At 42.9% G+C, this 26342-nt stretch overlaps 1 protein-coding gene across 3 annotated transcripts in view; it reads left to right on the top strand.

Moving 5' to 3' along the window:
- Positions 1-26342, top strand: part of UBE3D (ubiquitin protein ligase E3D) — a 136915-nt gene that overhangs the window by 15647 nt on the left and 94926 nt on the right. For all 3 annotated transcript variants that reach the window (XR_008314172.1, XM_053287109.1, XM_053287110.1), the window contains exons 6-8: positions 690-759; positions 4660-4768; positions 5223-5392. Coding sequence is in view for 2 of the 3 variants with exons in the window: in XM_053287109.1 (XP_053143084.1) it covers positions 690-759; positions 4660-4768; positions 5223-5392 (349 nt within the window). In the remaining variant the exon portion in view is untranslated. The remainder of the gene's footprint in view (positions 1-689; positions 760-4659; positions 4769-5222; positions 5393-26342) is intronic.

Here is a 26342-nt window from a genome sequence, read left to right as displayed (position 1 = left end):
AAGAGAGGGCTCCTTCTGGTTCCTGTCTCATTTTTGTATCGATTCTTTGTCCTATTTACATGACAAATAAGACTGCATTTACATATTTTATTATGCATTTTTTTAAAAAATTATTTATTCAATTTCTATACCACCCTTCCAAAAATGGTTCAGGGCAGTTTACATTAAAACAAAACTATTAAAATAAATTAACAGTTAAAAACAGATGGTGCATAAAACACCATAAAATAATTAACAATTAAAACATTCAATGCAGTTTAAATACCCTGTCTACTTAATATGGCACAGGAAACCTTTGAGGCTAATGTTCGAGGAAAGTACTGCAGATGTTAAAACCACAATATTCAAAGCTTAAACCTACCCCCACAAAATGGCTTAGGTTTCTGAGAAGCAGTGCTCAGGCTGCTCCAAAGGATTTAAAATTTAAATTCCTAGCTGCATGTGCCCTTTCTCATTGTAGGCCATTTTAATTATGAGGTAGTTTTGGTTGAGGATGTAATAGTTAAAGGGGTTTCCTAAGCAGAAAACCCAGCAAAAGACCAAAACTACCTCCACGTGTTAACTAATTAGTGTACAAGGAAGTTGCTTGTGAAAAGGCAAAACTGAGGAAGATAAATCAGCAAAATTCCAGGGTCACCTGTATAGAAAAATTGAATGCATTTTTTTCTCTTTTTCTCTTTTGCTTCTAGGTGTCACAAAATACTATTTCACTGAATTGCTTGTTCAATCATCTGAAGATAGTTTCAACATGATACCAAGGTATTAAAGAAAAGAAAAAATTATAATGGTCTGAACATTAAAATGGCACTGGTCATTTAAGTATCTAAATTTGTACTCCGCTTTTTCTCTCAACATATCATGAAATTAATCTTCTGCAAAAATATTTGGTTTTCCCTTGAGCATTTTACAGTTGTGAAACAGAGTTAATTCAGTGGTCACTAAGTGTTTTTATGGTTTTCTCTGGTAGCTCATATAGGATGTAAAGTTATTGTTGCATTCGTGAATCAATTACTGACATCATCTTGAACCTTGTGAACCATTAAGTTTGATTATTTATATGACTGATTTAAGGGGTGCCAGTGACAGGCAATGGTCAACAAACAACTGCAAGTTTAAAGGCATCAGTTCTAATTCAGTGGGAATAAATGAATACACTATTCCATGGATCGAAAGCCCAGATCAGCAGCCGCGACAGTATCAGATTGTGTTCTCATAATCTGTTCAGGGGATGAATGAAAAAGCAAAACCTGATTCCTGCCATCTACTTCCTTCTCTCTAAACAGATGTGATTGGTGGAATTAAAACACATTTTGAGTCTATGCATGCTTGCACTGCTCTTAGGTTTAACTTTCAGTCCAGGAAAAATTGTGCACCATGCTCCTTCTGCATATGTGTTTCTTCCTCTTGGATCAGGAAAACTGGTCCTTATGGGGCTGGAACCCACATTTTCAGGAAGTGTGTGGAATTATGATGGTTTGACCCTCATTATTCTGTACCACTCAGTATAATATGGATTGCAAAGCCAAATTCACAATCTTATGGAACCATTAGTATTTTCCTGACTGGCACTCCAAATATTCATGCTGGCTTTGCCCTTAAAAGCCATCTTAACATCCTTGCCCTGTCCTTGTAACATCACTGTTTGTGAAGTGCTTACAACACTATTAATAATCCTCAACCTGAGCATTCATTTACTGTTGTAGCAAATCTTAGGGTTAATCAGTGGCAAATTATGCAAACTTAATGTTGCTTTAATTAATTTCTGCCATGAATCATATAATTGCCAATTACAAGCTGTTATCTAACCATCTTTTTCTGGCCTCTGCAGTTCTCAGCTTTAATTAAAGCTTTCTACTTTTTAAAATTGGAAGATGGCTTTCAAATAAAACATTTCAGACCATCTAGCCTAGAGCTTAGGCAAATGCACATATGCTGTGGTTGCCACAGAATGCAGCATGCTGTGAGCACCTTGTGTCATCATTATGATAATACAGCAAATTAGTTTTATGGAAGTGAAAAAGATTTACCAGCACATGCTGTTGTGCAGGCACCATTCCTGGAGCCAGAACTCCAGCATTGGAAGAGAAAAGGAATACATAGGGGGGTCATCATTAGACCATAGTTACAGGATTTAGTGAAGGACCAAAAGTACTGTTGGGGAGGGGAGTCTTCCTTTCGAACTATGGACGCTCGTGTGCCCGCACACAGCAGGTTTACACTTACATGATGTTGGATCTTGTTTTCCTTAATCTGAAGCACTTTGCTTTGGACTGTAGATCAGATATAGCTATTTATATTAGAGTAGAGAGAAAACAATTTTAGTTACTGTGGAAGACGAATGAGAATGTGAGAAGATGTATTACTCTGCTTAAAGAACTCAAATTATTTCTGGATTATAGTACCACTTATGGTACTCCCCTCCCATCCCCAGCTGCCACCACAGAGCAACTAGGGACCATCATGCTCTGAAGGGAGGAGAGAAGAAGAGACACAGGCTGGGGAGCTACCGCCATCCAGCTCCCATGTCCCAGCTGAGGTGGCCTCTCCATTCCCCAACTGCCACCACAAAGCGACCAGGGACCATCTTGCTCTATGGGGAGGAGAGGAGAAAGAAGTGAGCCTAAAGAGCTCAGCATGTACAGATGTAACATTCTGTTTGATGTATGGTAATAACAATTACCATACATTTGATGTATGCTTGATGTAGGATAATAAAAATACTGTAATAAAAAGCTTTATTGACGCTTTTATTATAAAATGCTATTTGCAGTTTTGCGGTTCACCTGATCAGTGTATATGAAATAGGGATGTGCAGATCGATTTGAATTAGAATCAATTCGAATCAAATCTGGGTGATTCGAGTGATTCAAATTTCAATTGAATCACCTCTTAAAAGGGCAATTTGATTTGAATTTTGATTGGAGAGTCATTTGGCACCTTTAAAACCCATTCAAGCAATCTGGTTGGTTTTAAAAGGCACCAAAATAGGGTTGAATTAATTCACATCAAATTTGAATTGACATTTTGCACCAAATTCAAATTTGATTGGAATTCAAAATGAATTTTCAGAATACAATTTGAAACAAACTTAGAAATTTGTTTCGTGCACATCTCTAATGAAGATTTTCATTTTCTAAAGTGAAAGTGAAGACTGCCCTTTTTATTCAGGCTTTTGGTCACTGAGCTGCCCCTTGCTCTTTTATATTTTTAGCTGCATTTGTTCTGTTTTTATATCTTTATTGAATTGTTTTTATCATGTTATTAACCACCCTGGGGTCTCAGGATGAAGGGTGGTATATAAATATAAAAAGAAAACAAATATATAAATACTAATAATAAATAATGCATTTAAATAATGTATGTTTTTGAAGCGCTAACCCTTACCACTAATATGCCCTGGGTGAAGCACAGCTTGATGCCCCCCCCCAGCTTTCTCTCTTGAATATATAATAATAATTTTTAAAAAATTAAACTTTGTTAGCTGCCCCATAACAAATTGTTCTCTGGGCGGCTCACAACATACCAGTAAAACATCCAGAAAAAAAAGATAAAACACATCAAATCACCACACACACACACACACACACACACACACACACACACACACACACACCCCAAAAGGCCTGAGTGAACAGAAGGGTATTTATCTGGTGTCTAAAAGAACAAAGTGATTGTGCAAGACAAGCCTCACTGGGGAGGCTGTTCCATAAATGGGGCGCAAACAACGAAAAGGCTCTCTCCCTAGTAGCCACCCACCTCACCTCCTTTGGCAGGGGAAATCCAAAGACTATCTTTTGGCAGACCTCGTTTGGCAGGACCTCCAAAGAAGATCATGGAGCTATTCTGACGATCAGCAAAAATCGGGCTAGCCTCTGCTAGCCCAATATTTGCCGATCATCAGAACCAGTGGGCTCAGCTGCGAGCCTGGTGATTTTGGAGCGGGTAACCTGCTCAAGAACCCCTGCCCCCAAACCAGGTTTGCGGAGCGAGTGCTCTGCAAACCTGGTTTTTAGAAACGCGAGTAGCCATGGTGTGGCTTCGTGCTGCGCCTACTCACGAGTAGACAACCGAAGGGGAGGCGAAAAGCCGCCTCCCAGCTCCGGGGGTCTCCCCAGTATTCCCTGTGTGCTCACGCAGGGGATACTGGGGCTTCCGGGGGCCATGCAGCCCCCAAGCTCCCCAGCCCCTGCCGGCTCCGTCACAGAGCCGGCAATTGTGTGGGCGGCCGATCCAGCCGCCCAGGGATCCCTCGCTGCTCGTGAGCGGGGAGAGTGGGCTTAGACCCAAACCGGGTCTCACGGATCGTGAGACCCGGTCCCTTAAGTGCTAAGTCAGGACATATTGGGCAAGGCGCTCTCATAGGTAACCTGGTCCCAAGCCATTTAGGGCTTTAAAGGTTAAAACCAGCACTTTGAATTGGGTCTGGATACGGACTGGGAGCCAGTGCAACTAGCAGCACTATCATCATGCTTGTACTCATCATTCTTTTTTCCTATCTTTTTTTTTACTTCTTTTACTGTGGATGCCACCAGGAAATGCAAACTTCTTGTCATTTTAACATACGGGTTGGCCTGAGATTGTGCTTCACATACTCATTTGTCTTGCAGACAATGGTTGTTGTGAACACCTTGTATGAAAATGTCTTATTTTTCAAAACAGGTCTCACTTTATACAGAATGTTGTAGCCCAGTGCTTACTAGAACTTGCTACTACTAGAAGCACATTTAGATTCAGCATACAAGGAGTTGATGGGACAGTCTACATATTGGTAAGTTACATCTTTCTGGTTTCTGGCGCAAATATCTCTGGTGACTTGACCCCAAAACTTTCCATCCTGTTTGATCACTTTAGCCCACCACCCTTGTTAAACAGGCTTGTTCTCTCTTTCCAACATTAGGTGTATTGTAGTAAACCTTGCATATTGCACTTGACGTTATTGCCACAATCTCATTTCTAGTACAGTAAGGATTTCCCTGTTGTTCGCTAGGATATGTCTTGAATATGCAGACATTTGTCTCCTACTGTAGGAAAACAGGACTTGGTTGCATGAACAATTCACTAGATTGAGGGAGCTGCATCATAAACTTGCAGATTCTGGATTTTCTAGTGGTGTTTTGCTTGATTTTCAAGTGTCAGGAGTAAGTTGCTTCATCCTAGAAAGAAACTTTATATCAGCTGGATTCACTTTTTAAAATAATTTGTATGTTGTCCTTTATCCACAGATGTGGCTACTGAACTCTGACACACTGTTGGTGGAATCTCTGGGAAGCTTGGCCTCCAGTAATGTTTTTACATTGTTTGACCATGGTATGTCGCTTGACTGGCGGTTTTCAGAGATTAAGAATACTATCAAAGTTCTTTACCATTCCTGCATTAAAAGCAGAAATAAGGAGTAAGTACCAGCCATGCACATACCGTTCATACAATACTGAAGCAAATTAAATTACTAGTATTTTTCTAGCACAGAATGCAGATTCTTCAGCTTCTATTCAACTGTGAAACCTGCTTGAGAAATATCTTATTTCAGCTCACTTTAAAATATGGACAAAGAAAGTATATCACTGCCAACATATTGTTTGGTGGAATCCATAATAAAAGCATTTTATCATATTGAATACTATTGATGCATTTTATTAATGATTGCAGAAGAGTGTAGTTATGTCAGTAATTACATGGCAAGCCAGGGTTCCAGACCTTGGGTCCCCAGATGTTGTTGGACTACAGCTCCCATCATTCTTGGCCATTGTGGCTGGGGCTGATGGGGATTGTAGTCCAGCAACATCTCAGGACCCAGTGTTGGGAACCTCTAGCTGAAGGAACAGGCCTTCTCTAGTGTTCTGTTTTTGTTTTCCTATCTATTGATCTCCAGATTCAGGTTTAGTCTTTTCTGTACACTGTATAAACATTGGGAAGGTTATAAATATTTGTTTTCATGTGCCTGTATAAATATCTGTTTTCACAATGCCCATATGCATTGTGTTTTAGAATTCAGAGATACCCCTCCCATAAAGCTAGAACAAGTGAAATTATCACTTGTTTGGCAAAGTAGTACTTCAAGCTCCTGGAAGTACACTTTAAAAAAAAGTGTGTGTGTGTGGTTTTTTTTAATTTTGTTGTAGCCACCGGTGTCTGGTGAAGCTTGTGGGTTAAGTGTTTTTTAAAATTTTAGTCCCCAAATAATGCATTCATTAATTTCTTATAATGCCCTCGGATTGTGTTTGACTCTGCTGCCTCACAAAAATAGCATACTAGTGCTTGTCTGTTATACAACCTCCTTGGAGATCTGCTTTCCTTTCATTGGCAAAGAGTAGGTAAGACCTGCCAGTCTGAACAGAGAAGAGGTCCGGTGCTAGTCCTGCCTCTTCGAGGTCAGACTCTGAGTCAGACTGAGTCACTAGTTGAGGCTGGGGTCATGACAGTAGTTGAGTTTAAATAATGGGCATCCAAATTATGGAGTTAATAGTTCACTCAGTTCTTAACATTGTGCACTCTTTTTTTTTAAAGTTAGAATACAGGAGCACTAAGTTGGTATTTCTGGGAACTAGGTTCAGTTTTGTTGGGTTTCAATTTTCTCTGCATTGTTCTTGGTTTAATTGAACATGTTTGTGTTCTTTGGCCTGGCAGAGAGATTTCTGTTCCTTAATGTGTCAAAAAACCAATTTACATGCTAATCGTTTTTGAAATTCCGAAAGCAGCAGATGCAAAGTGCAGTGGAGAACTGCAAGCCTTTTCAACTTGCTGGTAGCTGGCAAGACTATTTGCTGAAAGCAAAACTCTCCCCCCCATACTCCAGGCAAAATAGTTCACTGCTTTCTTGTCCCTTTAAGAGAAGTTATTGAGAGGTGTATGCAGAATATGCAGCCCCAAAACTGTTGCTGAGTCCTCCCACATCCCACAATGCACCACACGAGCAGTGGAAAGGCAGCCCTCAGCACAGCAACAGGGCCCCTCACCCTGGCCTTTAAAATCTCACAACTTTATGGTAATATGAGCCAGCGTGGTGTAGTGGTTAGAGTGCTGGACTAGGACCGGGGAGACCCAAGTTCAGATCCCCATTCAGCCATGAAGCTCACTGGGTGACTCTGGGGGCCAGTCACTTCTCTCTCAGCCTAACCTACTTCACAGGGTTGTTGTGAGGAGAAACTCAAGTGTGTAGTACACTGCTTTGGGCTCCTTGGAAGAAGAGCGGGATATAAATGTAAATAAATAAATAAAATCATGACCACCAAACCCTCAAGCATTTTTAAAAGCTGTTGCGGCACAGATGACCAGAAGATGAGGTAGGATGGGCTCTGTGTATCTCCTACCTCACTTTTAGCCTGGGTATGTATGTATTTATTTTTACAAGTATATCCCGCTCTTCCTCCAAGTAGCCCGTACATGGTTCTGTTTATCACCACAACAACCCTGTGAGGTAGGTTAGGCTGAGAGATATGTGACTGGCCCAGAGTCACCCAGTGAGCTTCATGGCTGAATGGGGATTTGAACTCAGGACTTCCCGGTCCTAGTCTAGCACTCTAACCACTATGCCATGCTGGTTCTGGGCTACCCAGGCTCAGTGCTGCTGGGTTGAGAGCATCCCTGATGACCAGAGATTTCGGGGTTAACCTACCCAAGAATCTCTCATCGTGAGAACTTCCTCACTGTCTTGTAGTGCCTAAAGTGATACTTAGATTTGGGCAACCCAGGTCCACATCCTGACTCACCCATGAAGCTCCCGGGGTGACCTTGGTCCATTCACTCTCTCTAAGGTTTAACCAACATCACAAGGTTAAAACAAGTTCAGGTTGAACTTATTACCAACTTCTTCAGATAATTGTTACTGTCTCATGTTTGGACAGGAACCCAGGCCCACATCCAGACTAGCACTGTGATGGCACAACAGTATTTTCTGTTGCATGGGGGAGGATCCAGCAATTAGGGATGTGCACGAACCAGTTCAAATGCTTTCCCCCTCCAGTGCTGCTTCAAAAACTGCTGGTGCGAGGCAGCTGTATACCTTCTTGCTGTCCCAGTCAGTGTAAAACCGGAAGTGGTGTGGGGCTCCCAGGTGTACACGGAACCAGTTCCGTGCATACCCCTACCAGCAATTGCCTCTTCTCTTTGCGGCTTTCTGTGCCTTTTAAAAATATGTCTCTGAAGATCCACCAACCCTAGGAGACAGATTTTCAGGAGGCACACGAGGCTGTAGAGGGAATAGGGGGATTGCCGGAAATTGTGCCCGTTCTCACACAATGAAAAATGTTGTTGCGCTGGTGCACTGTTAATCTAGATGTTGGACAATGACACAAACAAACTTTGGCAACTCTGTTTTTTTTTACTTTTGCTTTTGAGTGACATTACTTGAGATGCATTTAATCCATTCCTGTCAACTGCTTTGGGCTGTGTATTTCTAGCAGAAAATTATATTTGTAAGACCTCAGGCATGAAAAGTGAACAGGTACTTCAGTCTGATATGGATTTATTTGTGATCTTGTAACTTTTGCTGTTAAAAGTGGAGAAACATAAGTTAGCATACAAGTTGCTTGTGGATGGTTTAGAACATTTTTCCTTTCATTCATCCACAGAGAGAAATTAAAAATGTGATAGTATATAAAACTATACTTTGTTCCTCTTCCATTGAGCATTGTATTTTGATGGCGCTCATATGTCCTCAGTCTACTCCTACTCTGATCAGCTTTAGGTAATGAATATTCCAAGCTATGCAAAGAAACCAACGTGACAGAACGCATGGCCTCACCAAGGGTCTCTATTTACTCTAATGCAGCCAGGAGTTCACTCCACTGGGGTGCCGTCGAGTCAGTGTCAACTCCTGGCGACCACAGAGCCCTGTGGTTGTCTTTGGTAGAATACAGGAGTTTACCATTGCCATCTCCCATGCAGTATGAGGTGATGCCTTTCAGCATCTTCCTATGTCGCTGCTTCCCTATATAGGTACCAGTGGGGATTCGGACCAGTAACCTCTGGCTTGCTAATCAAGTCATTTCTCCACTGCACCATTAAGTGGCTTTCACCCCACTACTGTTGGGGAATACACTACTGTTGGCGAATACCTAGCGTCCCTAACTTGTCTGTCCAGTATCTGTTTCAACTGAAGACTCAGAGATTGCTCTTGTTTCTCATTATCCTTGGTGATCTTAGGCCACCATCTCCAACAGCTGCTCTCCGATGGCTGACATGCTGAATTACTGAGCACTGGTTGTAGGGGAGAAAGTGCCGGTGCTGCTAATGACTAGTGCAGCATGGACATCTGCATGGGTGCAGGGATGGGGTATTTTGTACCACATCCTCTCCCTCAGAAGTGATCTGGGCTAAGTGAAAATATGTCCCTGGGGGCTGGGTGTCCCTTGGGGACACATTTTTGCATTGCACAGAATTCTTCCAAGGGAAGAGGGCGTCATCGAAAATTGTGCCTCCCTCATATAATCACCAAAGCTGTATTAGAACGTTAGCTAGAATGTCTTAGGATGTTAGCCAGAATGTTTTAGAAATCAGTGCCAGAACTTGTCCCCAGTAGCCTTTCTTGGGATATTGTGTATATATGGGATATTGATTGTGAACGGCCTAGAGCCTTTAGAGTTAGGCGGTATATTAAATAAATAAATAAATAAATAAATTCTCCTTGCAAAATAGGTTTAGTGAACCACATTTATTTATGGATTGTTCTGAGCATTTAATGGATTCCACTGACTTGGTGCAGACAAAGATAAGGAGGAATCATGCCTACTGGCCCTTCAGCAACCTCTGCACACCCAGCGGAAAGTGTGAAAAGAACCCTTCCTGCATATCATTATGCATGCATAGATCTGCCATGCTATCAGGAACCTGCTATGTATGCTCAGAAGTCCCAGTTGCATGAAAGAGCCTCTGCGCCTGGAGACCCCTTTTCTACTGTCTGTGAATGCATAGAAGTTAGAAGCCAGGGCCAGCAGGCACCATTCCCCCTCCATCAATTCAGGGTACTAGGAATGCTTTTGGTTAAAGAACAGGATATAGATCTAACAAACAAACAAATACAGAAATTAAACTTCACTGGAAATAAAGCTATCCCTTTTTGTTTTCTGAGTTTTACTTATTTATAAGTTCAGGTGTTTAGTTTCAGCAGAAGAATTGCATCCTGTGCCCACAGTCTATTCTCTGGACAATGATTTACTTCTCCTATTTCTGCCTTTTAAAAGTGTCTTAGCCCTTCCCCCCACTCCAGGAACCTAACCCCCCAATTCCCATTGCCTCAAGGAGGGTATTCTCACAATCAGTGGAAAGCGGGCTAAGAGAGCTTAGCCCGCTTTTCCCAAACCACTGGGCTTGCAGGCGAGCCCAGTTTTCCCAAAGCAGGAAACCTACTTAAATACCCCTCTCCTTAAACGGGGTTAGTGGAGCGAGCACTCCGCTAACCCAGTTTTTTAAATTGTGTATTGCCATGGCGGGGCTCCGCGCCATGGCAACACACGACCCCCCTGACCGGGAGGCTGCCAGCTCAGGGGTCTCTTCAGCATGCCCTGCACACTCGCACGGGGCATTCTGGAACTTACGGGGGCCACGCGGCCCGATCCCCGCAGCCGGCGGTGGCTCCGTGATGGAGCCAGCAGTTGTGTGGGTGGCTGATCCGGCTGCCCAAGGCTACAGTAGTGATCTTCTGCGTAGAGAGCAGGCTAAGCCTGCTCTCCCCACAAACCCTCTAGAGGTTCTTCACACTGATCGTGTGAAGAGCCTCAAGGTCTTGTTATCTGCAGTTTCATTATCTACGGTTGTAGCTGAGAATGGAACCCCTGTGGATAATAAACCCCTGAGGCCACTTGCCCTCCAATGAAGTGTTTATTTATTTATTTGAAATATTTATACCCTGCCCCTCTATTACAGTACTTCTCAGGGTGGCTCACAACATTAATTAAATAGATAAAATGTAAAATAAAAGATTAATAAAGTTAAACAAGTTAGAAGACCAGGCTAGAAGTTCTTACCGGAACTTCTTGTTCTGAACTGATTGGGGTACTAGAGGGCAGAATAAACATGCATTTTAAGGACTGTCTCAAGATTTGCATGAAATATAATGTTACTGTGGAATATGCATCTGATCTGGAAGTTCTGTGATTGGACCATCAGATATCCTTTTCAAAAAGTAGCTATGAAGGGAAGGGGTCCAAATTAGCCAGGCACAAACTGATTTTTGAGGTGATCCATGTTTCCTCCCAGCCTGGGTTCTGCTCCTGCACAGTAAACCCGGCTGAAGATTATCAAGCTCCAAGTGAGGATCTTCAGCTCCACCAACTCGTGCGTGTGGTGCGTCCATTATTTTTGGTGGGAGAGCACCTTTCTCCTCAGTTCCTTCTCAACGACTATGCTGTATGGTCTGGAAGGTTGTTTCTCCATTGCTCCTGATTCCTCAATTGTTTTTCTCTGGTATCTGGAGCTTTAGACTGTCTTTTCGGTTCTTCTTTCTCTTGTTTCATATTATTATTGGCTGGACTCATTCTGTTCTTTGGACTACTTTTTGGCTTTCATCTTCAACTTGTTTACTGTTGTGAAAGAATGAGGCCTAGACCCCTTGGGTTTCTGAAAAGAAGTCCCTTTATTGTATCATGTATTAATATTCCCAAACCTCTTCTTGTAAATAAGCCCTGATAAATGAATTGTGTTATATTATATTCATAAGAACTCTGCAGTATTGCAAATAGGATTTCTGTGTTTGCAAATGCCTGTGCATGGAGAAGGATGGCCAGGTCAAAAGTTCATTCTTGGTTTTCTGTAGTTCCACTTTTGGATTAGCATTTTGACAGTTGGTTTTTAGAAGGAAAGGAGATTTCAAGAAATGGAGGGCATTTTTGTTTGTTCGAATTGAATGGCTTAAAAAACTATTGGGCCATAGAAACGGTATATATTGGGAGTGTTTTGTGTATACTGTATATTGGGAGTGATGATAGAGAGTCCTGGAAGTCAGTCTGCTGGAGGGAGAAACCCAACTGAAATCATTAAGAAGGAAAAGAAGAGCCAAGCTGGATTGAGCCCCAGACCTGTGCTGTAATCAGAACCATCCACCCAGCAAGCCAGAAGCTGACAAGAAAGCACAGAGGACTCTGCGTAGGGACCAGTATAGAGTCAGGTAGTAGATGCATTTTTCCAGTTTTTATTTTCCCTGACCTGCTCTGTTAATAACTGTTTTGATTGTGTTTGTGCTTTTTTGCTGCAAAAGTAATTACTGAACCAATTTTTCTTAAAAAAATTAGCTGCTTGTTGAGTGTCTCCACCCCACACCTATCAGCCTTTCCACACTACTGAGGATTTTTTAAAGGGCTGTTGTAGTGAATCCAGCCATACCAAAAGTCCACTTGGTGGCAGCAGTGAAAAGGGTAGGAGGAATAGATGGCTGTTCCTCTACAACTGTCTTCTCCAGCATCGGTGTGGTCTGTATATTGTTTTCTACTAATCTTGGTGTGCTACCCTTCTATGATGGACATTAAGAAAACATTCAATAAGTGTGCTTCTTATGACTGCACCCTTCCCTCCTCGGACAAGCATGATGACTTTGTCTTGAAGAAGTTTACAACATCAAGGCCTGAAAGATCTGTCTGCCTTTTTACGACAAATAAAGTAAAGTCGGGAACTCTGAAAAGTCAGCTGCCCTCTATGTGACAGCTCTCCAACCCCCGACACCGATGCTGTGAATATGCCACCAATCTGCCAGCAGCATCATTGATATCAACACTGGCAGGAGATCCTTGGGCTCAAGAGCAGAGTCGGTCTCGAGGGCTGGTCCGTCACCCTAAAGGAAACTCTGACTTCAAAAAACCCTCTACTGCTACTGAGGACTTTCACCATCAACACCACAAAAAGCAGAAGTGAGAACATATTGGTTTGCCATCTCCAGCCCAGAGAGCTCTTGGCCCTCGACATTGATCTTGTCTCACACACCATCCCCATTGACAGGTCAGCAAGAGTATAAGGTGGTCAGCCTTAGACCGTCTACTTCTCAGCTTCCGATATAAAGCCCATTGCCAGCACTGACATCTACTCTGTCTATCATTTCACCAACTTTGCTCATCCCAGGTCATCACCCATCGAAGTCAGCAGTTCCACACTATGTTGTGAAAACTGTTTGCATTGCTACAGCGACTTTGACTTCAACTGTATAGATACATACTAAGGCTCTATCGCCATCACCGCTTCTTGCGGTGTTTTCAGGGCTCCTCCCCTATTCACATAAGAACTGACCTGTTGCATCAGGCCCAAGGCCTATCTAGTCCAGCATCCTGTTTCACATCGTGACCCACCAGATGCCTCTGGGAAGCCCATAGGCAAGAGGTATGTGCATGCCCTCTCTCCTGCTGTTGCTCCCCTGCAACTGGTATTGAGAGGCATCATGCCTCTGAGGCTGGAGGTGGCCCATAGCCGCCAGACTAGTAGCCATTGATAGACCAGTCCTCCATGAGTTTATCTAAGCCTCTTTTAAAGCCATCCAAGCTGGTGGCCATCACCACATCCCATAGCAAAGAATTCCATAGATTAATTATGTGTGAAAAAGTACTTCCACTTGTCAGTCCTAAATTTCCCGACCTTCAGTTTCATGGGGTGACCCCTGGTTCGTGTGTGTGTGTGTGTGTGTGTGTGTGTGTGTGTGAGAGAGAGAGAGAGAGAGAGAGAGATATTTCTCTGTCTGCCCACTGCACTCCATGCATAATTTTATACACCTAGATCATGTCTCCCCTTAGTTGCCTCTTTTCCAAGGTAAAAAGCCCCAGATTCTGTAGCCTAGCCTCATAAGAAAGGTGCTCCAGGCTCCTTTACTCAGTACTCCAGATATGGTCGCACCATAGATTTGTATAAGGGCATAATAATATTAGCAGTTTTATTTTCAATCCCCTTCCTAATGACTCTTAGCATGAAATTAGCCTTTTTCACAGCTGCTGTGCACTGAATCGACACTTTCAATGAGCTGTCCACCATGACCCCAAGATCTGTCTCCTGGTCATTCACCAACAGCTCATATCCCATCAGCGTATATGTGAAGTTGGGGCTTCTTGCCCCAATATGCATCACTTTACACTTTCTTTCATCGAACCTCATTTGCTATTTTTTCTCCCATTCTCCCAGTTTGGATTGATCTTTTTGGAGCTCTTCACAATATGTTTTTGATTTCGCTACCCTAAATGGTTTATTTTCATCTGCAAATTTAGCCATTCCGCTGCTTACCCCAACTTCTAGATCATTTATGAACAAGTTTAAAAGCACTGGTCCCAGTACCGATCCCTGGGGGACCCCACTTCCTACCCATGGGCATCATACCATTGAGCAGGCTGTCGTAAATCTGTTAGCTCGGCTAACCCAACAGGATTTACAACCCCCTTCAGCATTCCTCCTGTGCGTTAACAGAAAGTAGCAGCAAAGCTGCACAAAGGAAAACAAAAAGGCTCACAAAGAAAATAGTAAATGAATCAAGTCCCCTGAACTGAACTAGGTACCTCCCTCTAACAATAACTGAGTAATAATTGAAAGGAAAACAACAGAGCAAGGAATGAAAAAGAACAAAGGACACCAGAGCAAGGAATTAACGGAACAAGAACACAGAACAGGAAAGAACAGAACAAGGGCAAACTGGAACTCGGAAAAGTTGAGAATTCAAAATAGAACACGGTGCACGGTCAATGAAAGTTGCTAACAGCATCGGTGGAAATCACAGACTGCTTGATATATATTTCAAGAGAACCAGCAGCCAATCAGGCTTCCCTGAGTCAGCACTTCTGCTTCCTCTCTTGTGATCTCCTGCACCTGCGTGCCTCCCACTGAGCTTTCCTTTTGAGATGTCTTCTCAAGACAGGTGAAATCCCAGCCTCCTCCTGATCAGCCTGCTTCTGATCAGGATTCATGTCTGGCAGTTGTTCCGATTCCTCAGCTCCAGAGTCTGGTCTCCCTGCTAAATCCTGTTGCTGTGCCTCTGAGCCCTCACTAGCAGGCGAATCCTCCCATTCCTCCTCTGACTCTTCTGAGTCAGAAGTCTGAGCCATGACACAGGCCTTGGAGTCTTCTAATAATAGTACTCTGTTTGCATCTACGTTCAGTGGTTTCCATCCTCATGGGCTCGATCATGATGATGACTCTGATCTTACTCCAGGCTCAAAGACTCCTTCTGCTTCTCCAGCAAAGGTTTCCTTGAGGGGAGCATTTCTATGAATTATGCTTCACTCACTTGTCCAAAAGACTACTAGAGTTCCCTGGGTGCCCTGGATCTAAGCTATATCAGCTATATCGTCTACCCAACAGTGGTTCTACTCCTAAAGATTCAAGAACTTCAGCCAGGAAAAGGACCACTACAATCCTCCTGATTGCAAGGATTTTAGGAATGATTCAAATTATACTCCTAAGCAACCATTTTTCCCTAAAGAAAGACATCAGCAAAGAGCTCATCCTTAGGACAACTCCAAGCAGGGGCGTAACTATAATAGGGCAAGGGAAGACAGTTGTCTGGAGGCCCACTGCCTGGGGGGGCCCTCAGAGGTAAGTCACATGACTGACTCCCCCAGCCGCGCAGCCGCCCGGGCTTCCTTCAGTTGTATTCATCCTCCGAAATTGATGTGAGTATTAAGACCTGGAGCTACCAGAACAGCATGTCTTTCTTTTTGTTACCACTATTCAGCCTCATTTAAGATTTCTTTACTTCATGAGCTGAGCTTCAGCGGGGGGCGGGGAGCATTTTAAAATCTTGTCTCTGGGCCCACTCCAACCTTGCTACGTCCCTGATTCCAAGTAGTCCGTTTGACGGCTCGGGCAAGGAAGTATCTCATCAACAAATCCTCACTCTTATTTGCCTCCCTCCCCATTCCCCAGAATGGCATCACATAACATCCGGTGCCTGAGTGTTATCCATCATCACAACCGGCTATGCCATCAAAATTTTAAGCCGTCCCATTTACAAAGGAATCAGATACACCCACTCAACTCCAATACTTGTGGATGAAGTCCTATTGCTGCTCCAGAAGGGGGCTATAGAACCAGTCCCCTTGGAGGATTGGGGGAGGGTTTTTTTACTCAATATACTTCCAGATGCCCCAAAGAGATAGGGTTTTCACCCCATCTGGATCTCGGTCACCTGAACAAATTCTTAAAGACAAGGAAGTTCCAGATGTTCTTCTTGAGTAGCATTCTTCCCCTACTCACGGGGGAGAAGTGTTTTGTGATGCTGGATGCCCGTTTTTACATAAGGATTTGCCCCAAACACAGGAATTTTCTAAGGTTTACAATGGGACAGCAATGCTTCAAATACACTGTACTGCCATTCAGCATCTCCGCTGCACCCCGAGTCTTCATGAAGTTTGTCAGCACCATCATAGCACACCTGATGATGTAGGGCATAGCAATTTTTGCCTCTTCCGATAGTTGGCTAATGCCTTTGGACTGCAGAGAGAAACTGCTTTCCTATGTCTGTTACACTCTTGACCTGCTATCCCATCTGGGGGTTATGGTGAACTTAAAGAAATCAGTTTTCTCCCCTCAGTCCAGGATCCAATTCATAAGAGCTGCCCTGGACTCACATGCAAAAAAGGAATACCTACCAGGTGACAGGAAAGCAGCCATCATAGCTCTAACCACTGCTTTCCTTTGCAGTCTGTTGCAACGTACTCATGTTGGTCTCCTTTTTTTCAAAATTATGGTGCATGAAAACACCATTTCCCCAACCATAGTTTTCCTCAGAGAACTGAAGGAGAGGAGAGCTGGTCTTGTGGTAGCAAGCATGACTTGTCCCCATAGCTAAGCAGAATCCACCCTGGTTGCATCTGAATGGGAGACTTGATGTGTGAGCGCTGCAAGATATTCCCCTCAGGGGATGAAGCCGCTCTGGGAAGAGCAGAAGGTTTCAAGTTCCCTCCCTGGCTTCTCCAAAATAGGGCTGAGAGAGATTCCTGCCTGCAACCTTGGAGAAGCCACTGCCAGTCTGTGAAGACAATACTGAGCTAGATAGACCAATGGTCTGACTCAGTATATGGCAGTTTCCTATGTTCCTGTGTTCCTCCCCTTGATTACCTTGTGAGAGATATGTATGAAGCATATAGGATAGCCTCACCAGTGGCTGGTCACTACCCGTTGATGCCCAGTTCAAGTATGCCGAAGAACCTTGCCATATGGACATTCTTTCATACAGCGAAGGAATCTGGGAAATCCAGTAATATTTCATTGTCTTCACTATACCAACTTTGCCACAGTGAAGGTGCTTCCAGAGACAATTTTTGCAGTGCTGTACACTGTAAAACTTAATGACAAATGTTACATTGATTGCTCATTTTTATTGAGATAACTTATTAAGAAGGGAGTGTGGGATTTTGTTTTCTTGGTATTTGGAAATCTCCCAGCAATTAATAAGCACTTTTGTCATTCAATAAGATATTATGTCGGATTTCAAATATTCTTAATCCATTGAAAGGCATTGCTGATCTCCCAAAACATTATCTATTCAAAAGACAGATTTAGATTCTCTAATGAGAGTTCTGATACTTTTTGTTCTGCTTGCTTCTGCAGTACAGAAGCAGTACAAGTCAGTTTTGTCCAAATCCTCTTTTTATATTGTCAGAAATAGTCCTGCACCAGTAGTAGGAATTGTAAGACAGGACATCTCTTGGGTACCAGTGAGATAAGAAGTTGTTTAGTAATATAGCAGCCAGAAATGAAAATTATTTTAATTTCCATTGCAAATACTGTGCCAGCAAGGACAGGATTAGGATATAATGACTGTATTCCAGGAGACGGGAGTGCTGTCAAAATACACAAGGGCAATTAAAAGTTAACTGTCAGGGTTCCATATAGAAGATGGCAGCTGTCCAGAATTTCACATATCCCATATCAGCTCCTTTACTGCAATAGATAGCTAGCCTTAGATACAAACTCTGCTGTTTTGGTTTTTTGTTGCCGCCCCTCCCCCCCACACACACACTTTAAAAAATAAATAAAGATTAGTAAGTTTGGCCATTGGGTATCTTTAATAGATTTTTTTTAAGGAATATGGGAGAATAATATAGTACTAATGGGTTTCTTATATTCTTTAGAAAAGTGGAGCTATCTAAATCTGATTTCTCCAAAATTATAGATTTTTTAAAAAAAACTTAGGACTTAAAAAAACAATCATGCTTTAGAAGTTAGTCAAGCTTATCAGGTGGAAGTAATGATAGTCCACATGAATTATGGATTGCAGGGTATTTGAAGCCATAACCTTTCCCTCCAGCTTCTCTCTGTTGACTGGGCCATTTGCAAGTTGCTGTTCCTTGCTATGGAACTGTGAACCCTACCCTGCCATTATAACTTGTCATGGGATGAAAGAGGTCAGGGAAAGGCACCTATTCTTGTCAGGGGTTGCTTGCACTCTCCTAGCTTGCCTAAGGACATAAAACTGAGTACAGAAATACTATTAAAAGGAGGCTCTCTGCACATTCCTAACAATCTGCGTCCACCTTCACGGTGTAACTCTCACACAGCCTCTCAGTCTTGCCCCTCTTTGCTTGCATTTTCATTTGCTATTGCCACTGCCTCTTCCGGTTAGAAAAAGCTAGCAAAGTATTCCGTGACCGTGTGCCTGAGCTTTCCTCAGGCAGAAGTGGAGGGCAAGGCAGCAGTAGCAAGATCAATGGGCTGCTATACTCTTCTGACAATTCCATTGTGAAGACAAGCTCTGAATATAGCTGAAGAATGTGTAATGAGCCCTGGTTTTTAGGTTATGTCTGCCTCCAGCCTAAGAATTGCCTTTCTAGATCAGCCAAAAGCACTTCAAGCTTAGCATTCTGTTTCCAGCAGTGGCCAACCAGATATCCTTGAAAAGTCTTGAAGCAGGGTATGATGGTGATGGTGTCACTAGCATCTGAACTTCAGAGCTTATACTAGCCCTTATGCTGACTGATAGATCTATCATCTGTGAATTGTCTTAGTGAGGGGTTTGTTTTTTTTTAAAAAACAAGCTGGTGACTGTTACCACATGTGGTGGTAAATCTCCACTTCTTTATGTCTTTCTGGAATCTTTTGCAAATAGCAAATTTGAGCTGGTGAGTGGGCAGCCTCTGTGCTTTGACATTTCTGTTGCTAGCTTGTAGTGGCATGAAGTTAAATTATGCCTCAAGGGATGAATCCTCTTGGCAGAATGAGAGAGGAATTCAAGTAAGGCAAAATTCGGAGTACAGATGCTTTCAAATGGAATACTTATTCCAACTCTACTCTGTTCTGTGAATGCTACCACAGCAGTGGCTGCTCTTCCCTTCGTTGTGTTCACTACCATCTTATCTTATTTATTTATTATTTCTCTCTGTAAACCACTTTGGAAACTTTTGTTGAAAAGTGGCATATAAATATTGGTTGTTCTTGAAAAGATAACCACTTCTCTAGAAAATAGAGCAAACTAGCTGAACCAGGCGCAGACCATCTGCGCCTCTAGTCCCCCTGGCTTTCTCCTCCCCCCCCAAGCCCATCCGCCAGTCACCGCTTTCTCCCGCCCACCCGCCCGCTGCTGCTTGTCAGAGCACTATGGGGAATGTCGGTCAGTTTTCAGTAGTGTCTATGTCTTTTTCTTCCGAGTTGATATAAGGTTAGTCAAAACATTATTCTCCAATACGTGGATTTATTAACTCCATACATCAGCTGGGAAAGCATTCACGTGTGTATGTCCCAACCTGCAACCTGAAGGTTTTGCCATTTGAATATAAACTGGTCCTTTTTCTGGCATCTTGTTATCCATTGGGATGAATGCTATAGGATGGGAGAAATCTCATCCTAAATCCACCAGTCTGTAAAACTGTTGGGGCTTAATTGCCTCAGAGATTTAGAAAATATTATAGTGTACATATACAGCTAAGCTCCCTGATAGCTGGACATTGCCTTTGTTATTTTGTTTACTTAAAAATGAGATTATTATGCCTGAAAATAATCTGTCATTAGCCACACTCAGCAATGGTTTATCATAATTGGCTGTTTTACATCCATTTCAAATAGCTTGGCACATGAATTTCGACAATCTCTTCCCTGAAGCTACATTAGTCAGCGTGAGCTCAAACTGCTAGGTCGACATTTTCTCTTCTCCAAACTCATATGCAAGTGTAAAAATTTTATGAGGTGACTTTAACGAGGCCCACTGGGATTTGGGATTATTTATCTTAAGCTCTTATTAAAGACAAAACCTTTTTTTTCTATGTTTAGCCAGGTAAAGTAAAGCTCCTTTTTTCCCAGAGGCTGCAGTGTTGTTGGAGAGTAAATAAGATTTGATGGAGAGGATCAGAAATCAAGGAGAGAAAGGTTTTTTTAAAAAAAATTCTCCAGTGTATTTTGCCAAGATAAGTGTTAACTGTGACAACGCATCCCAGAATTCTAAAGGCATATCTCTAGATTAGAGAGGCTTGTAAAAGAGCAAACTGTTTTTTCTATCAAGGAATAGTGAGTCCAATAAGCGAAAAGTGATTCACGTTGAGAAAAATTACCCCCATTAAGCTTATACAGCATTGGATACTGAACTAGCTACTGCTGCTCAAGAAAGTAATGTTGGTCTCATGATAGCAACCCTGAAAAGGCCATCTCTTTGGGTTGCCAAGAAAGGCAGAGCTACAAAGAAAATATTAGGGGTTACCCCCCCACACACACACACAAGAAAATGGTAGAAAGGATATAGACATCATCCCAATGCTGCTATATAAACCGCCCGGAGCCATTTTTAGAAGGGTGGTATATAAATCAAATAAATAAAATGATGCTGTATGGTTTCTCTTTGACTGTATTTACATGTAAAGCAGAACCGGAATTTAAGGGGCCAGAGGTTGCCAAACTGTTACATCTGAATGCTTGCAACTCCAGTTCTGCAGTGCGAGCAACCCAAGGTTTTCTCTCTGGAACTCAGAGCCATGTGAAATTTGATCCCTCGGGTTGTAGTGAGTTTTGTTGCCCCAATCCAAGGCTCAACGCAGCCTGTGTAGCATCCAAACTTGGAAATGCAGACTGCGTTCCCTTCAACCGGAGTCGAGGGAGAAAGCTCCTCCCTCTCTCTGGCCATGATTGACTGTGTGGGCTGTCCTTCATGCAAGAAGGAAGCCCACAAAGCCAGTTCCACCTGCTCTCTGCAGTGTTGCTGACTGCAGGTTCCCTGCACTCCATTAAGTCCAGGTTTGGACAGAAGAGTGGGGGTGGGGAGCAGAACAGCAGGCCCATTGGACCTGCAGTTACATGCTTAGGCCGGCACACTGGACAACACATTACATGCAAATAGGGCAATTGAGTTCTGGGTGCAGTACTGGTCATCCAATGGTTCAGGTCAGATGTCATGCCAAGCCATGGTTAAGGAAACTTAGCCACTGAGGTGGGTCTCACGATCAGTGAGACCTACTTTTGCCGATACTGCGGGGAGAGCGGGCTAAGTTACTGTTCCCCCCCGGTGGTGCCCGCACCAGCTGCCGCTGAAACATCATTGTGCCTTCATCTCATACTGCTCTTGTTCCCACTTACCTGAAGATGATGGCTGCCTTCAAACATCACGTCAAGCTGGAGGTAAACTCACCTCTGGTTTTCCACCCATGTTGTCCAAATATTGAGCACCACAGTTCCCAGACCAAACTGCGGTTCCGATTTTACCCCCAAACTTGGGACTGAACCCTTGGTTTGTAGTGAGTTCCACTCATCCAGCTGAGGGCTCGTTCCCTGCACTGCGTCACCTGGATTCTGAATTAACTCCAAACTGGAGTTAAGGGAGGAAGCTCCTCCCGCAGTCTTCTCTCCCTTTAGCTGGTGTGGGCTGAACTTCCAGTGTCGGAGAAAGCCCGTGCAGCCGGTTGCGCCCCCTTTGCTAGCTCCCAGACTTCTGATTGTGGTCATCTGGGAGCACATGGTGTATGTGGGAAGGTGATGGAGGCAAACTGCCGGTCTATTGGACCCGCGGTTTACTGTTGTGTCGGAAGGGGGCCTCCGTGAACATTGTCCCTTAAGGATATTTCCCAGCTAATATGAACGTTTCCATTCATTATGCTGCATAGCGGAATTACTGAAACCTCAAGTAAGTAATATCAGAATTTCTTCAAAAATATGTATTGGCTAACTTATAGTAAGCAAATATATTCATCAGGATCAATTAAAATGCCACAAAGTACTGAGTAAACCTTCTGAGCTCCCTGTCTTCAGCTTGGATGTCAAACAAAAAAGAGAGAGGTGGTTTTAAAAAACGTTTTAACCTAGTAGTAGTAGTTTTCCAGCTTTTTTAATATAAAGATTGCTGCATTTTTATTTCTTCCTGTTCTCTGCCTTGTAAGGCACCATTGTATTCTGCTTAGTACTGGAGACATATCCAAATAACTGCTTGCTTTTGTTGTTCCCAAAGGAGAAGAGCTTTTGTTTGTTTGTCCCACTAGCAGCTGGAATTCTGTCACATCTACCCTACTAAATCTTCAAAACACCTCTTGCACTTTCCTTAACAGGTTGTTGAGAATTGCAGGCGTTGGGCTTTGATTCTTGCCCAGCGTTTCCCTGTTTCCTCCTCTTCCTCCACCTCTGTACTCCATTATTTACTTAACATCCACCCTGAAGAAGAATTCTGGGGAACCCAAAAGCTTGATTATCACCATTTTAGTTGCGTCTAATAAACGTATTCTCCTGTTACTTTTGAATAACAGGAGGTTTCATCTGACAGGCATGCAGTAAGAAATAACTGTTCAGATGTGAAGCTGAAAGCTTCTGGTTAGCAGGCAAAGAGGGGAAATCCATACTGCTTCATTGCTGGAAATCCTGGAGTATAAGCTTCTCCCAAGTGTTAGCTTCTTTTCATCCAGGGCTGATGGCTTTTTTGTGGTGGTTTATTTATTTTTTAAGTGTCTCTGCCAGTGTTCCCTCTGACAGGGATTCCCAGATGTTGTTGACTACAGCTCCCATAATCCCCAAGCAAAGGTTGTTGCAGCTAGGGATGTTGGGAGTTGTAGTCAACAACATCTGGGAATCACTGTTCCCAGACTGGTCTCTACCATAATTAGGCCCTATTGATCAGTGTTTTCATGTTACATACTTGGAGGGTGTATAATAAACTTCTGTTGAAAGAAATGATATGCTTCAGTACAGATCACTTTATAGGTGACATATATGCAGGGCAGTGGAGCCAGCTGCCAGACTGTGAAGAGTACAAGAGCACAGATGCTATGTAATCAAATATTCTAGCGCAGAGGTTCTCAAACTTGGGTCCCCAGATGTTGCTGGACTACAACTCCCATCATCTCCAGCCACAATGGTCAAAGGCATTGCCTAACTTGTCCCTTTGATTTCAGTGGAACTACTTTGAGTAATTTTCATCAGATTAATTTTGAGTAATTTTGGCTGAGGATGATGAGAGATGTAGACCCAAGTTTGAGAACCCCTGCTCTAGCATATGAACCCATATAACATTCAGGACTTTTACTGAAATATATGTGGCTTGGAAGCAAATGAGAACCATTCTTCCTTTATCTGTGCATGAGAGCCTTTCTCTCTGTCACTGGCTCCAAGGATTCAATTGGTGGAAGGATGCAGCAGTTTCTGTTGCTTCCATTAGTGTGAGGCTCTTTGTCCCCAGAAGATTACCAGGTAGAGTTGTTTCATGTTGTTTCAACCCCTGCTAACTTGGCAAAGAGGCACCTCTTAACGTGGTGATTCTCTTTATTTAGCAGGGGGAGAGTAACTGGCCCTCTCCACCTCCAGCACAGTACCTCCAGTGACTGTTGCTGGTGTCTATCTTGTGTTTCTGTTTAGATTGTGAGCCATTTGGGGACAGGGATACATCTTGTTTGTTTGTTTGTTTGTTTGTTTGTTTGTTTGTTTGTTTGTTTGTTTGTTATTCCTCTGTGCAAACCAGCCTGAGCCATTTTTGGAAGAGTGGTATAGAAATCAATCAATCAATCATGGTGGTGGCGGCAGCAGTAACTCCTTACGACAGGGGAATGGGCACCAGGCTGGTTGCATATTCCCCCCACCTGCCATATTAACATATCTGACTCTCCCACTCTTGAGGCAGGGCCATGGCTAGTATCTGTCTTGACAGTCAAATGGCTTGAGGGTATTATACATGCATAGCTATAGGGAGAGTTTAGGCTGGTCAGTGGTTCCCACGCACAGCATTTTTCAGCAGACTGAGAGAGTTTCTGTCAGGGTATCCACACACTGAGGATGTTACTTTTTAAATAGTGCTTTTCCTATGTGCGTGAAGTGCCTCACGACCACGTGTCTTTTCTAGTGATCATTGCACCATTCTTGTAATATAGGCTAATATATCAGTTTTCATAATAGACTGAATCCTGAGGTTGAAAATTGTGGCTTCTCTGTGGCCCTCCTACACACATGTAGCGGGCCGGTTCTCATGTCGTGTGGAACCTACTTGCCGTCTTGGTTACCCAGTTGTCTGCTGTCATGTGAATGCACCCTATGGCAACAACTGCATGTTTCCTCAGAAACCTAGATGTATAACCCAAAATTGAAGTTGGCTTGTCAGCCTGGTAAGGTTCTAGCTTGGGTTCATGCTGTGTCTAAACTCATGCTCTGGTTCATTCCAGGCAAGCCAGCTCCCTTTGTGATTGGCACCAATGGCTCTGAAGCGGATGATGTAGGCAAAGCTTGCCAGCTGAAGGGCAGCACAAGGCAGGCTGGGATAGCATCTGGGGCCTTGCTGGGCAACACAGACTGGGGGTGCACCTTTGGCTTCCAACAAACTGAGATGTGTGAGTCTCTGCCGCACCAATTTAAAGTTCTAGCTGCAACCTGGCCTGCTTGAACCACAGGTTCCATGCTACATTGCAGGTCCCATGCAATTAGGTGAACCTGCCCAAAGGCTTAGCTGCAATTTGAATACTCAAGAGTTCTTAGCATCTGCATCAGACACCAGTGTGCCAGTCACCATTTTTATCATCTGCAAAATTATTGCAGTGCCTCAATACTACTTGTTGTTTATATTTTAATGTGTTTTTACCTGTATGCTTTATTTTACAGCTTTTTGTTCTATTTTGTAAGCCGCCCAGTGAACAATTTCTTATGGGGTGGCTATATAAATCAAGTTTGTTTGTTTATGTATATTAACACAAGCCCTTAATTAATGAGCCCCACCACCCATTGAGATCATCTGGAGAGGTTTGTCTGCGGTTGCCACTGGCTCATCTGGTGGCTACGCAGGGACGAGCCTTCTCTGTTGCTGTCCCAAGACTTTGGAATGTGCTCCCTGCTGAAATAAGAGTCTCCCCATCTCTGACAACTAAGAAGTCTCTAAAGACTTGTTTTTTTACCCAAGCTTTTAAACTGGACTGTGGTTTTAAATTGTGTAAATAAGTTTTGATTTTAATCTGGTTTATGTTGTTAACCACTCAGAGGTGGAAGTTTGGGGCGGTATACAAATTTGAAAAATAAATAAATAAAAATATTGGAAATGCAATTCTACCCTCCAGACAGAAATCATACAAACTATTGTCAAACATCCTTTACTGTAGAGTAGGACCCCTTGTTAAACTCTACCATGCTTCTAACTAACCTACAGTTGATCAAGTAGCAAACAACATATCGAAATACATGCTTTTCTTTGCAGTGGTTGCAGTGTACAGTAATTGGTTTGTCACTCTTTCTCGTCTTACCACCCAGAGGCTATCATGGTGAAAATTACTGAGAGTAATCTCACTGAAATTAAAAAGACAAGTTAGACGTTGCCTAACTTGTCCTCTTAATTTCAACGGGGCTACTTTGAGTAATTTTCCTCATCATGTCCACCACTATCTTTCTGTCTCTCATTAATATACGAGTTTTATGAAACTACAGTGGAAATACAAAAGTTCAATGAGCAGAGCAATTAAAATGAAAGAGAACCCCTTTTAAAGCTCTGTTCAAGCCATTTTTCTGAAATCTATTTGGGTCTCCTTTAATGAGAGGCTCTCTGACTCACTGCTGAGAGAGCTGTAGATTGTGCTGTGGACCTATATAAGCAACTTTTGCATGGAACTGGTATTAATGAGAAACAACAGCCAGCTTCTGTCAGTGCTCAGCAGAAGTCGCACCTCTGCACTTTGATTCCCTAGGGAATCCACACATGACAACCAACCGCTAAATAAAATATAACATTTACCCAGTCTATACTAGGTAAAGATCTGCAAAGAGGAGGAACTATGTATAAACCAATTCCATTAGGGTGGTTTGTTAGTCTTTTATAGCAACAGCAAAGACCAGCTTGTGGAGATGAGAACTGATAATTCTGTAAGAGTTCAACTTTGTTTTGCTTCTGTGCTGCCCCATTTTGCAGGCTAAAGCTGTACTGCAAGATTTTCTCACTTATATCTCTGTGATATTTAGTTTGCATTGCTCTAGGTCAGGGGTGGGCAAATGTGGCCCTTCAGCTGTTGTTGAACTAC

This window comes from Hemicordylus capensis, chromosome 1 (assembly GCF_027244095.1).
Source record: "Hemicordylus capensis ecotype Gifberg chromosome 1, rHemCap1.1.pri, whole genome shotgun sequence".
Taxonomy (NCBI): domain Eukaryota; kingdom Metazoa; phylum Chordata; class Lepidosauria; order Squamata; family Cordylidae; genus Hemicordylus; species Hemicordylus capensis.
The sequence above is the reverse complement of the archived record's forward strand: the minus strand, read 5'-3'. Positions and strand labels throughout refer to the sequence as shown.